Source organism: Pan paniscus, chromosome 16 (assembly GCF_029289425.2).
Source record: "Pan paniscus chromosome 16, NHGRI_mPanPan1-v2.0_pri, whole genome shotgun sequence".
NCBI classification, from domain to species: Eukaryota; Metazoa; Chordata; class Mammalia; order Primates; family Hominidae; genus Pan; species Pan paniscus.
In genome coordinates, this window is record NC_073265.2 from 79,907,121 (window position 1) to 79,921,586 (window position 14,466).

Sequence of the window (14,466 nt, forward strand, 5' to 3'; positions counted from 1 at the left end):
CATCTGGCCATCTTAAAATTTAAAAAGTTTAGGAATTCATGTGTTCTGACAGCTCAATGAACCTCAATAAACTTTTCACAAAGTGAAAACAGAGCGGTTGAATTAAGTGCAGTCTGCTGCAGAAACAGGGATTTTAATCTTTTTCACTGCTTTCTGATATTCCTTCCTGATAACTGATAACTTTATTCTCTGTTACTTACATTAATTTTTCAGACTGTGAGCATCAGGTGGCAAAGCTCAATCAGGACAGTTCTGAAACAGCAGAACAATGTGGAACATCCTCAGAAAGGACCAATAAAGATCTTTCTCATACTCTTAGTTGGGGAGGAAACTGGGAGCAAGGCCTAGAATTAGAAGGGCAACATGGAACCCTTCCAGGAGAGGGCCAGCTGGAGTCCTTTTCACAGGAGAGGGATTTAAACAAGCTCCTGGATGGATATGTAGGAGAGAAGCCTATGTGTGCAGAATGCGGGAAAAGCTTTAACCAGAGTTCCTATCTCATAAGACACCTAAGAACCCACACTGGTGAGAGGCCCTATACGTGCATTGAGTGTGGGAAAGGCTTCAAACAGAGCTCAGACCTTGTCACCCATCGCAGAACACACACAGGAGAGAAGCCCTACCAATGCAAGGGGTGTGAGAAAAAATTCAGCGACAGCTCAACACTCATCAAACATCAGAGAACCCACACAGGGGAGAGACCCTATGAGTGCCCAGAGTGTGGAAAGACTTTTGGGCGGAAGCCACACCTCATAATGCACCAAAGAACCCACACAGGCGAGAAGCCCTACGCGTGCCTGGAATGTCACAAAAGCTTCAGTCGAAGCTCAAATTTCATCACTCACCAGAGGACCCACACAGGGGTGAAGCCTTACAGGTGTAATGACTGTGGGGACAGTTTTAGCCAGAGCTCGGATTTGATTAAGCACCAACGAACCCACACGGGAGAACGGCCCTTCAAATGCCCGGAGTGCGGGAAGGGCTTCAGAGATAGTTCTCATTTTGTAGCTCACATGAGCACTCATTCAGGAGAAAGGCCTTTCAGTTGTCCTGACTGCCACAAAAGCTTCAGTCAGAGCTCACATTTGGTCACGCACCAAAGAACACACACCGGTGAGAGACCTTTTAAGTGCGAAGACTGTGGGAAAGGATTCGCCGACAGCTCCGCCCTCATTAAGCACCAACGAATCCACACCGGAGAAAGACCCTACAAATGTGGAGAGTGTGGGAAGAGCTTCAGTCAGAGCTCCCACTTTATTACCCATCAGCGAATCCACTTAGGAGACAGGCCCTATCGATGTCCTGAGTGTGGCAAGACCTTCAATCAGCGTTCCCATTTCCTCACACACCAGAGAACGCATACAGGAGAAAAACCTTTCCACTGTAGTAAATGTAACAAGAGCTTCCGTCAGAAAGCGCATCTTTTATGCCATCAAAACACCCATTTGATTTAGGAAGTAGTCTTTGGTGTTCTGCTGCTCCCTTGCACATTTTCATTGCTACTGTCTTCAAGCACCCCAAATAGAGAAAACCTGGGCGTCAGTGGCTCAATTTGGGCCCTGATCTATTCTCCCTCTTTCTTGTCTATGTTATAACAGAGAGGATAAACTTAAAGGGTCCAAATAACGGTCCGAATACAAAAGGCATTCCTTCAGTGTGTGACTGACTCTTAGGGAAATGTGAGTTTAATAGTTGATGCCCGCCAGGCGTGGTGGCTCACCCCTGTAATCCCAGCACTTTTGGGAGGCCAAGGCGGGTGGATCACTTGAGGTCAGGAGTTGAGACCAGCCTGGTGAACATGGTGAAACCTCATCTCTACTAAAAATGCAAAAATTAGCTGGGCATGGTGGCACGTGCCTGTAGTCCCAGCTACTCGGGAGGCCGAGGCAGAAGAATCATTTGAACTCAGAAGGTGCAGGTTGCAGTGAGTTGAGATCACGCCACTGCACTCCAGCCTGGGCAACAGAGAGAGACTCTGTCTCCAAAAAAATTAAAAAGTCGATGCCTAGTTACTAAATGAGAAGTGAGAAAAATGTGGCCTAGAGATCACATGTTCACCACCTAGTACAGTGCCTGGCACAACATAGATGCTCAATAACTAAATGGTCCCATCATTATTAATGATTAATAGTTGAGGTCTTATATAAAGGCTTTAATGCAATACCTGGCCCTTAAAAGACACTCAGTACAAGATTGGTGGCTTTTATCAGTCTTATTACTCAATTAGAAATTTATTAGTGTAGTCCCCCCACCCCAAACTCAGAACGTGAAAGAAATTAGATTGGAACTAGAAGGTTTGGGGTTGGAATACACAAATTGAATAAAATGGAAATGCACTCCCAGTTCAGTGTTGTGCAGGCATTAGTCACCAGAGGTCTCACTGCCATGACAAGGCCAAATTATCGTAGAGGATGTTTGCGGTCTTGTGACTTGGAGGCTGAAAAAATTTCAGAAGCTCTTTGAAATGGCAGTGTATGGCAGTGTATCTACCGGAGGTTTGCTGTCATCTGACACAGAGAAAATATCCTACAATGAACAAGCCAGAGGGACCTGGTAGAGGACTATAAAATTGTGGAAGCAAAATTGCTGAGAATGTCAAATGATATTACAGGGATCCTCCCTGGCATTTAGCTGAAGGAAGCAACTCTTGTTTTCTAATTTGCTGGGTCATTGGCCATTTAGTTTTAGGTTAATATAATTCTCTGATCCTTTTAGGGCCATCCAGGTTATGCACTAGTACATTCCTACATTCAATTGAAATAAATTGAGGGACGGCAGTGTGTTGGAAAGAACACCGACTTCATTGAGAAGGTAAAGTATTTGAGTCCTGGCCCTGACGCTTAATTTGGCCGGACTTTCATCTTCTCCCAGCCTCAAGTTTTACCTACCTCACAAGGTTGTTGTGAGGATCTAAAAATACACACACACACACATACACACACACACACACACTTTGTTGGTTAACTATAAATGTAATATCTCTATGTTATAATTCTGTTGCTAACGTCTTTTTTCCAAGAAAGTTTTGGCTAATATTTCTTTAGGTATTCCTTTTTCTCTCATAGTGATGGATTTAAAAAAAACAAACTGTTGAAAAATTAGGGCGTAAAAATGCTAAATGACATGACTCATCATGGGCCACGTAGTTAACAGAAGAGCCAGATTTGGCTGCAAGTCACTAGATTTCCAGCCTGCAGTCCTCCTCTGCAACAACAGACCAGCTCTGGGATTTGTTACAGTGCCTGTGAGACACTACAGGACTGGAGGACCCATATTATATCCATTAAACCAGTCTGAATTTGGAAATGATGGAGGGTGTAGTCTAAGTTGTAGGGAGCTTTGCAAGATCCTGTGCTGGGGTCCTTGATCCTGGTGGAATGGGAGTGGAGGAGTAAGCGCAAATGCAAGGGGTTAAGGAGGGAGCTGGGTAGTTATCACTTTTTAGAGAGCAAAGTGGTGGGTTAAAGGTTTCTTTTCTTTCATTCTCTTCCATTATATGGAATGCCATCTGAGTGCTGTGGCTCATGAAGGATAGAACTCAGCTGATAACCTTACCTCAGTTTTTGAAAGCATCATTAGATAATTGACCAGAAAATCTTTTTTAGTTAATCCAGTGCAGTGGTTCTCAAACTGTGAGCCCAGTCCAGTAGCATCAGCATTATCTGGGAACTTTTTAGAAATGCAGATTCAGGCCGGGTGCAGTGGCTCACACCTGTAATCCCAGCATTCTGGGAGGCCGAGGCGGGTGGACCACCTGAGGTCAGGAGTTTGAGACCAGCCTGGCCAACATGGCAAAACCCCACCTATACTAAAAATACAAAAATTATCCAGGTGTGGTGGCATGTGCCTGTAATCCCACCAATTTCGGAGGCTGAGGCAGGAGAATCACTTGAACCCAGGAAATGGAGGCTGCAGTGAGCTGAGATCACACCTAGTCTCGAACTCCTCACCTCAGGTGATCTGCCTGCCTCAGCCTCCCAAAGTGCTGGGATTACAGGTGTGAGCCACCGTGCCTGGCCACCTATCATTTTGTTTGTTTTTCATGTTGTTCAGCTATTGTAAGATGTGAGGTTTTTTTTGTTTTTGTTTTTTTTTTGAGGTGAAGTCTTGCTCTGTTGCCCATGCTGGAGTGCAATGGCATGATCTTGGCTCACTGCAACCTCTGCCTCCCAGGTTCAAGCGATTCTCCTGCCTCAGCCTCCGGAGTAGCTGGGATTACAGATGCATGTCACCATGCCCAGCTAATTTTATATGTTAAGTAGAGACGGGGTTTCACCATGTTGGCCAGGCGGGTCTTGACCTCCTGACCTCAGGTGATCCACCTGCCTTGGCCTCCCAAAGTGCTGGGATTACAGGCGAGAGCCACCTCACCTGGCCACCTATCACTTTGATTTTCATGTTGTTTGGCTATGGTAAAATGTGAGCTCTCGAAGGGCAATGTGAGATTTGCTTTGTGGCCCTGCCAATCCCCTCCCTCCTCCCTGTCTTCCTGCCCACCCCCCCCCCAACTCCCCCGCCAGCCATGAGCAGGGAATATTTCAATGCTATTGCTGAGAGTGGAGGTAACCCTTTCTATAGTTTTCTTTTGTTTCTACCTCATGACTAGATGATTCACTGCTTGAACATGCTCCACACATCCGTTCTTTCTCACTCCAAAATTGAGGTCATCACCAAGCCCCATTAATTTTACCTCCCAGATTCCTCTCGAACCTATCTGTCAAATCTGTCCATCTTCACTGCCACCCTTCAGTACCAAATGACCAGTCTCTTACCTGAATTCCTGTAGCAGCCTCCAAACTGATCTTCCTGATATGATTTTTGCTCTGAAAAAACTGGTTTCACTCACAGAAACCAGAGTGAACTTTTAAAATCCTAAATCGAATCACATCACTTCTCAGCAGCTTTCCATTGCTTTTAGAATGAAGACCCAAATCCTTACCCAGGCCTAAGAGGCCCTTGTGGTTTTGTCCCCTCCCCCTCCATCCTCTTGTGATGTCCCCTTCCCTCTCCCTTGCCTCACCTCAGCACTCTTGAGTTCTCTGCTCCTTGGTCATGCCAAGGTTGTGTGCTCTTTAGACCCTTGGTACTAACTGTTCCCTCTGCCCAGAATGTTCCTCGCCCAGTCCTTTGTGTTGCCTCCTATTTGTCAACCAGGTTTCAGCCTAAACCTATCTCCTTAGGAAGACTTTCCCTAACTATCCCATCTAAATTAGTCACCCTCCATCACATTATCCTCTTTTTTCATCAAAGTCCTTACACCTGTCTGGTAATTTCTTATTAATTGATTTGTTTTTGGTAAACTCCACGAAAGGTGGGAGTCATTTCTCTTGTTTCCATTCTTCCCACAGCACTTAGAACAGTGCCTGGCACATGGTAGGTGCTCAATATGTGTTTACTGGATGAATTAATGAGTGCATGCTCATGGGCAAGGATCTCATTGTGCTAGAAAAGCAGCAGAGTGAGACAAAACTGGACAGGTGAGTGAAGGTCACACCAAGAAGGTTCTTAGCTGCCAAACTAAAGGGTTTGGATCTTACTGTCTGGAGAAAAGGGTGTAGCTAGTGGTTTTATAGGAGAGGAGAGGCGCGATCCGCACTTGAGAAGGTCAATTTGGCCGCTGCGTGTAGGTCATATTACGGAGAAAAAAACTAAAGGCTTTGAGACAATCCACGATGTCGAGGGCTTAGCACAGTGCCCAGCACGCAGTAGGTCTCCAGCGAGTCGTTATCACCAAGCACCAGGGCAGGCACCACAACAAAAAGATAAGATCCCTAACCCTTCTTTTACCTCGAAATAATTCCTCCTAGACCCTATCATCGCATTCCTTCTCTTCCCCTTTTGTCAAACTTCCACTCACATGTAGATATTCTCAGGGTTATCATGCCTAGGCCTTTTTAATAGGGCCACTTACCCTAGCATGCTTCTACAACTGGACCCTCAAAGGTCTTTTAGGGCTGAGTGTGGTGGCTCACACCTGTAATGCCAGCACTTTGGGAGGCCGAAGCCAGAGGACTGCTTGAGCCCAGAGGTTCAAGACCAGCCTGGGCACCATAGCCAGACCCTGTCTCTACAAAAAATAGTTTCAACAAATTAGCCAGGCATGGTGATGTGCGCCTGTCATCCCAAGTACTTGGGAGGCTGAGGTGGGAGGATTGCGGATTGCCTGAGCCCAGGAGTTCAAGGCTGCAGTGAGCTGTGATCATACCACCGTACTCCAGATTGCGTGACAGAGCTAGAACTTGTCTCTTAAAAAAAAAAAAAGACTTAATTTCCACATCTGAAGGCCTCTTGTTAGTCTTCTTCTGATTCAACAACTCTTTACTGTTTGATGCCATTTACATATGTTTATTATTTTTTAGAGATGGGGTCTCATTCTTTTGCTGAGGCTGGAGCGCAGTGGTGTGATCATGGCTCACTGCAGCCTCAACCTCCCAGACTCAAGCAATCCTCCTGTCTCAGCCTCCTGAGTAACAGCTAGGACTACAGGGACATGCCACCAAGCCCAGCCTTTTAAAATTTTTGGTAGAGGCCAGGTGTGGTGGCTCATGCTTGTAATCCCAGCACTTTGGGAGGCCAAGGCGAGTGGATCACCTGAGGTCAGGAGTTTGAGACCAGCATGGCTAATATGGTGAAACCCCGTCTCTAGTAAAAGTACAAAAATTAGCCGGGCATGGTGGTGGGCGCCTGTAATCCCAGCTACTCGGGAGACTGAGGCAGGAGAATCACTTGAACCTGGGAGGCGGAGGTTGCAGTGAGCTGAGATCGTGTCATTGCACTCCAGCCTAGGTGACAAGAGCGAAACTCCATCTCCAATAATAATAATAATAATAATAATAACTTTGCTAGAGACAGGGTTCCCCTATGTTGCCCAGGCTGGTCTTGAACTCCTGACCTCAAGCAACTCTCCCACCTTGGCCTCCCAAAGCGCTGGGATTACAGGTGTGAGCTACTGCACCAGGCCCATATGCCTTTTTAAAAAAATTATCTTTTCCATTGGTGACTATGAGGTTGTGAGATGATTCTCCTACATTTCTGGCTGCTCCTCTTCAAGTACCTTCCCTGGCTCCTCTGGATTTTTTTGTTTTGTTTTGTTTTGTTTTTGAGACAAAGTCTTGCTTTGTTGCCCAGGCTGGAGTGCAGTGGCAGGATCTTGGCTCACCAGCTCACTGCAACCTCCACCTCCCAGGTTCAAGGGATTCTGGTGCCTCAGCCTCCAGAGTAGCTGGGACTACAGGCCCAGCTAATTTTTGTACTTTTGGTAGAGATGGGGGTTTCACCAGGCTGGTCTTGAACTCCTGCCTCAGGTGATCTGCCCGCCTTGGCCTCCCAAAGTGCTGGGATTCTAGGCATGAGCCACCGCGCCCGGCCTGGCTCCTCTTCTTCTTCCACTCAGATATGTCTGACCCTGTCAACACTTTGGTTGAGGTCTTCTTTCTTCTTTCTTTTTTGCTCTGCACATTTAGCTTATGACTTCAACCATCATTTCTCAGAGCATGGGTCTGGCTCAACCTCTCTCCTGAATTTCAGACCTACAAGTCTAGCTACTTGGTGGAGACCTCCCCAGGATGACCTGCTGCTTCCCAAACGCAGACTCTCCAAATTACAGTCAGTATCTCCCCCAGAAGCATTCCCCCAGGCATTTCTCTTTCTGCCTTCAATTCCCCATTCTCCTACATTGCCTTGCCAGAAGCCTGCTGGTCAGCTTGGATTTCTTTTTGTCCTTTTTTTTCTATATTTTGCTGGTGCCTAGTCATGTAGTTGCTGCCTCTACACTTTCTCTTCTTTAAAAAAATTATAAAAGCACCACGTGCTTGTTGTAAACATTTCCAGAAAATACAGAAGTGCTCAAAGTGAAAAAATGGAAATGCCTTGTCCCTTCCTCATTCCCTGCCCTAACCTCACGCCCCAGATTCAGCTATGTAATAGTCTGTCATGCCAAGTCTTATTTCCAGCTCCTCTTTTCCATCCCCACTGCCATCATCTGAACTAAACGGATTGTTTTCCATCTGGTCTCCTTGGCTTTTCCTTTCAGTGCAGCTCAACAGACATTAATCAAGTGCCTTCCACACACCAAAGTCCTACCCTAGATCCTAGAGGTTCAAAGACAAGTAAGATAGTTAAAGAGATCCACATTCCAGAGCTGTTTAACTTTGGGCAAGTTACATAATCTCTCTGACCCTTACTTCCTTATCTGTAAAATGATGCTAATCCCAGCACCTTTTTCATGGGTTTGGACGAGCATTAATGAGATGATCCATGTAAAACTCTTTGTACTAACTACCTGGTACACTGTATCTGCTCCATAAATGTCAGTGACAACAATGATAATAATGATAATGTTTGGAGGAGTTTATAGCTTAATGGAGAGACTTAAAGCATAAGAATTATCTAGGTGAAGAATGATGAGAAAATATTTTTGGAAAAGGAAAACAAACAGTTCTACTAAAATTAAAAGGCTGATGTAGAGACTTGGGAAACTGGGAGGTAAGAGCTCGGACTGTGTCCTCTAAGACAGTAATTCCCAAAGTGTGAGCAAAAGTCCACCTGCATCAGTCTTACTTGGGGTGATTGCTCAAAATGAGGATTTAATGGCTGCACCTCCGAGCAAGTTGGTAATTTACATATCGGAATGCTATCCATCAAGGAAAATGGGCAGACTACAGTTACATGCATCAACACAGACAAGCTTCAAACAATATTGAGTGTAAAAAGCAAGACATAGAAATATATATTTAGTAAGAGTGAAAATACAGTAAAGGTAAAAAAGAGGCAAAACTAAACAATATGTTGCTTAAGCAATAAGGATACACAAACTAATGAAAATCAAAGGATTTACTAATACAAACTTCAGTATAGTAATTAATTGGAATGGGAGAGAAAGATGCAAAGTTTCTATTTCTTTTTTTGTTTTGTTTTGAGACAGTGTCTCATTCTGTTGCCAAGGCAGGAGTGCAGTGGCAGGATCTCAGATCACTGCAAGCTCCGCCTCCTGGGTTCAAGTGATTCTTCTGCCTCAGCCTCCCAAGTAGCTGGGATTACAAGCATGCACCACCACACCCAGCTAATTTTTGTAATTTTAGTAGAGATGGAGTTTCACCATGTTGGCCAGGCTGGTCTCGAACTCCTGGTCTTAAGTAATCTGCCCACCTCTGCCATCAAAGTTTCTGTTTCTTAAGTTGGCTGCTGAGTACACAGGTTTTCTTTGTAAAATAATTATTTAAATTGTTAATATGCATTACTTATATGCTTTTCATTTACAATGTATTTCACAAGAAAAATAAAACAAAGCAAATAAGAAAACAGAACACTTCTCCAGAGATTGATCTTTTTCACTCAAATCTCATTGAGTTATACTGAGGGGGAAAAAGAGTAATCTGAGTGCCTAGGCCCTGAACAGACACTAGATCAGTTCCTTCATTCCCAGTCAAACACATGCACACACACACATTTTCTTATATTTCCTTCAGCAAACCCCCCGCCCCGCCAACCAACCCCAAAACACCCTCTGCTCCTTTATGTATATAAATTAGAGCAGATAAATGTCCAGAAGAGTATAGGCCATCTTTCTATAAACAGCCAATCTTGGACCTGGTGTCTGAATGGGGGATGCCCTGCTGCATTAAAGATGCTCATGTGAACATTTTGTTGTTCCCCAGAAAAAAAGTTTCCACATTTTAGATTATTTTCACAGGGTGAGAACAATTTTACACCTCCCTTACTTGCTGCAGAATCTTTTTTTTTTTTTTTTTTTTTTTGAGACAGGTCTTGCTCTATCACTCAAGCTGGAGTGCAGTGGCACGATCTCGGCTCACTGCAACCTCCGCCTCCCAGGTTCAAGCAATTCTTCTGCCTCAGCCTCTCGAGTAGCTGGGATTACAGGTGTGCACCACCATGCCCAGCTAATTATTTGTATTTTTAGTAGAGATGGGGTTTCACCATGATGGCCAAGCTGGTTTCAAACTCCTGACCACAAGTGATCCGCCCACTTCGGCCTCCCAAAGGGCTAGGATTACAGGTGTGAGCCACCACGCCTGGCCGCTGTGGAATCATTTTTAAAGTGATTGTATCAATTTACAGTGTTCCGAACAGTAAATGGCTACTAGTCTCATCACACCCTCATCTTTAAAAAAGTTTTGCTAATTTAATAGACGTGAGTCTTACATATTGTCTTAATTTGCATTTCTTTGCTTACCAGTGAGGTTGAACATTTCTTTCTATGTTAGAATCTTTCTTGTATTTCTTCTGTTGTTTTCATTAGAGTAACTCAGAGCAGGATTGGGAATCTGAAAACGTGAACATTTGATTTTGAGGAAATCATTGTTTCCTGTTGTCTTCCTTCCCCCTCTCTGCTTTATTATTTTTTACTTCAGGTTCATTTATAGAAATATCAGAAAATACAATTAAGCAAACAGAGTAAATTCCACTTCCCAGAGATAACCACTACCGTTTGTTGTATATCCTTTTAAGCTTTTTCTCTGCCAAAAATATTCACAAATATATCGCTTATTCTTTCTGAGCCTGTTTCCTCATCTATCAAATGGAATACTTGTTCTTCAAGTTGATAATTAACTGGTGGGAGCACATGAAAGTATTTTATAAAGTGCACAAATGCAAGTTGCTGCTCTTATGACAAAGAAAAAATGTATTTTATTCTGCCAAGCAGAATGATGACACTTTGTTTCCTGAACACAGCCTGCTCTCTCCAGTACAATTTCTTCTCTCTAGAATAGCTTCTTGCTTCAATTCCTCCTGCTGAACTACTATCTACTCTTTTTTTAAAAAAATCAATATTAAAATATACAAAAATTAGTGTAAAGAGCAACCACGTACCCACTATACAGCTTAGGAAAAGAGTCTGGCATTTCTCACTCCTATGCCTTTATATATACTTGCTTTATTTCCTGTCTCTCTCTATATACATACATATATATTTAGTAAGAGCAAAAATACAGTAAAGATCAGGGAAGGTGTGGTGGCTCATGCCTGTAATCCCAGCACTTTGGGAGGCCGAGGCGGGCAGATCACGAGGTCAGGAGTTGGAAATCAGCTTGACCAACATGGTGAAACCATGTCTCTACTAAAAATACAAAAATTAGCCAGGCGTGGTGGCTCATGCGTGTAGTCCCAGCTACTCAGGAGGCTGAAGCAGAAAAATCCCCTGAACCTGGGAGGTGGAGGTTGCCGTGAGCCAAGATTGTGCCACTCACTCCAGCCTGGGAGACAGAGTGAGACTCCATGTCAGGGAAAAAAAAAATACAGTAAAGGTAAAAAACAGGCAAAACTAAATATATTGCTTAAGCAATAATGATACTCATACAAACTAATGAAAATCAAAGGATTTACTAATACAAACTTATAGTAGTTAATTGGAAGCATATGTATTATATACATATACATGTATTATACATATATGTATATATATAGAAAAAAGCAAATATATGTATATATACATATATATCTATGTATGTAAAATTTTTATTTATAAAATGTTTTTGAGCATGAAATGATATATCATTGTGGTGTTAATATGCGTCTTAGCTGGGCATAGTAGGTCACACCTGTAATCCCAACATTTTGGGAGGCTGAGGCAGGAGGATTTCTTGAGCTCAGGAGTTCAAGACCAGCCTGGACAGCATAGTGAGACCCCATCTCTAAAAAAAAATTAAAAATTATCTGGCCGTGGTGGCTGATGTCTGTAGTTCCAGCTACTCAGGAGGCTGAGGTGGGAGGATCACCTGAGCACTGGAGGTCAAGGCTGCAGTGAGCTATGATCATGCCACTGCACTCCAGCCTGGATGACAGAGCCAGATCCTGTTCCAAATAAATAAATTAAATTAAGTTAAAAAGTATCTCCCTGATTAGTGGGGAAGTTACCCAACTTTTTTTCTTTTTTTTAGACAGAGTCTCACTCTGTCTCCCAGGCTGGCATGCAGTGGCACGATCTTGTCTCACCGCAACCTCCACCTCCTGGGTTCAAGCAATTCTCCTGCCTCAGTCTCCCGAGTAGCTAGGATTACAGGCATGCGCCACCATACCCAGCTAATTTTTTGTATTTAGTCGAGATGGGGTTTCGCCATGTTGGGCAGACTGGTCTCGAACTCCCGACCTCAGGTGATCCTCCCACCTGGGCCTCCCAAAGTGCTGGGATTACAGGCGTGTGCCACCGTGCCCAGCAGTTACACAACTTTTACAAGTTTATTGTTGTTCATGTTGCCTCTTCAGGGAATTTTGTTTATAAAGTACCTATTCTTCAAGGCCCCATTAAAACACCTCCCTCTCCATAAAGTATTTGCAGATCTCCTCTATCAAGCAGATAGGATTTCCTTTGGACTTCTATAATCCTTTCTTTCTACATCTTGGGTTTCATTCACTTCTTATTTCATCTTGCATTAAAGTCACTTGTGTACTTGTCTAAAGGGCAGTGACTATGTTTAACTCAACTTTATGCCCTTGTTCATACTAGTACAAAAGTAAACATTTCATAAATCTTTGTTGAATCAAATCCTACTCCTCCCCTGCTTATAAAATCTTAAATCATTTCCTCTTGTCTACAGACGAAAGTGGAATCTCGTTTAATGTAGAATTTAAGACCCTTCCACGGGCTCTAGCATCAACCTTCCTTTCTTGCTCTTCTCCTGGGAGGACCTTGCTTTCCGCCCCAGATACTAGATTCTTCATCCACAGTAAGGTCCCAGTCCACTAATGTTTGGCTTTTCTCTCTGTAGCTGGGATGGCAGGTTGGTCCCACCCATTTTAGTTGCCTATAAAATTCTTTTTTTTTTTTTTTTTGAGATGGAGTCTTGCTCTGTTGCCCAGGCTGGTATGCAGTGGCATGATCTTGGCTCACTGCAACCTCCGCCTCCTGTATTCAGGCAATTCTCCTGCCTCAGCCTCCCGAGTAGCTGGGATTACAGGCAACTGCCACCATGCCCGGCTAATTTTTGTATTTTTAGAAGAGACGGGGTTTCACCATGTTGGCCAGGCTGGTCTCGAACTCCTGACCTCAGATGATCCGCCCTCCTCGGCCTCCCAAAGTGCTGGGATTACAGGCGTGAGCCACCGCGCCCAGTCTGAGCCATCACACCCGGTCTAATTTTTGTATTTTTAGTAGAGGTGGGGTTTCACCATTTTGGCCAGGCTGGTTTTGAACTCCTGACCTCGTGATCTGCCCGCCTCGGCCTCCCAAAGTGCTGGGATTACAGGCTTGAGCCACCACGTCCAGCCCAAACTCTTTAAGAGAAAATCTCTTGGGATCTTGAAGCCAGAAGCTTGCTTTTATTACTGAGTTTGCCCTGAATCTGTCACTTATGTACTAAAAATACATACATTTCCTTATCCAGGTGGCTTGGGCTCAACTGAAGGAAACCTGAAGCATCTAAGTGTTAGCACCTAAGCCTGAGTCTAGGTGCCAGCATAGCCTGTCTTCCCTCTCCAGAGTCAGAGGCATGTTACAAACAGAATATATGGACACACGTCGAACCCCACATTGTATGTCACTAATTTATTCAATTTAATTCAGTAAACACTCATTACCTCTTATATCCAGGCCTAGTTGAGGGTGCTGGGGATACAGATATAAACATGACAATTCTCTTGAGGAGCACAGAGTGGTTGTGGGAAACAGACATACAGACACACAGTTTCTTTCTTTCTTTTTTCTTTTTTTTTTTTTTTTGAGACAGAGTCTCACTCTGTCCTTCAGGCTGGAATGCAGTGAGGTATCTCAGCTCACCACAACCTCCACCTCCTGGGTTCAAGCGATTCTCCTGCCTCTGACTCCCCAGTAGCTGGGATTACAGTCATGCGCCACCACACCCACCTAATTTTTGTATTTTTAGTGGAGACAGGCTTTTGCCATGTTGGCCAGGCTGGTCTCAAACTCCTGAACTCAGGTGATCCGCCTGCCTCGGCCTCCCAAAGTGCTGGGATTACAGGTGTGAGCCACCATGCCCGGCCCAGACACATAGTTTCAATACAAGAAGTATATGTCAGCCAGAGAAGGGCTATCTTGAGAGTTAAGGAAGGCTCCCTGGAGGAGGTATCACTTATGCCAGTTGGTACATGAATGAGTAAATGCATACAAGCCATGATACTGAAATAAAGCTTTGTTTAATTAACCTTCACATGTAAATTCAGCCACAGAAGACATTCTGATACATGGGGGCATTGCCAGTGATTCCACGAAACTGGATAATGTCATTGATGCTTGTGGTTGAGAGAGCTTGTTTCTGTATTGTAAGGAAGGTGGTAGAACCTGGCCTTTCTTTTTTTAAAAAAAAAAATTCAAACTGGACATGTGTCAATGAACTGACTGGAGTCTTAGGGAGGAACATTGCTCCATAGCTATATGTCTCTCCCGTTTTTTCCTGTGTTAGTCTTTTTTTTTAATTTTTTTAAATTTTTTTGAGACAGAGTCTTGCTCTGTTGCCCAGGCTGGAGTGCAGTGGTGTGATCTTGGCTCGCTGC

At 44.0% G+C, this 14,466-nt stretch overlaps 1 protein-coding gene across 5 annotated transcripts in view; it reads left to right on the plus strand.

The window, feature by feature from the left end:
* Positions 1 to 14,466, plus strand: part of ZNF774 (zinc finger protein 774) — a 33,713-nt gene that overhangs the window by 7,442 nt on the left and 11,805 nt on the right. For 2 of the 5 annotated variants that reach the window (XR_008621093.2, XR_008621095.2), the window contains exon 4: positions 214 to 2,811. Coding sequence is in view for 2 of the 5 variants with exons in the window: in XM_055098523.2 (XP_054954498.1) it covers positions 214 to 1,454 (1,241 nt within the window). In the remaining 3 variants the exon portion in view is untranslated. Of the gene's footprint in view, positions 1 to 213; positions 8,006 to 8,923; positions 10,604 to 14,466 lie in introns of those variants that run through there. The other 3 variants (XM_055098523.2, XM_003807722.5, XR_008621094.2) reach the window with 2 other exon arrangements.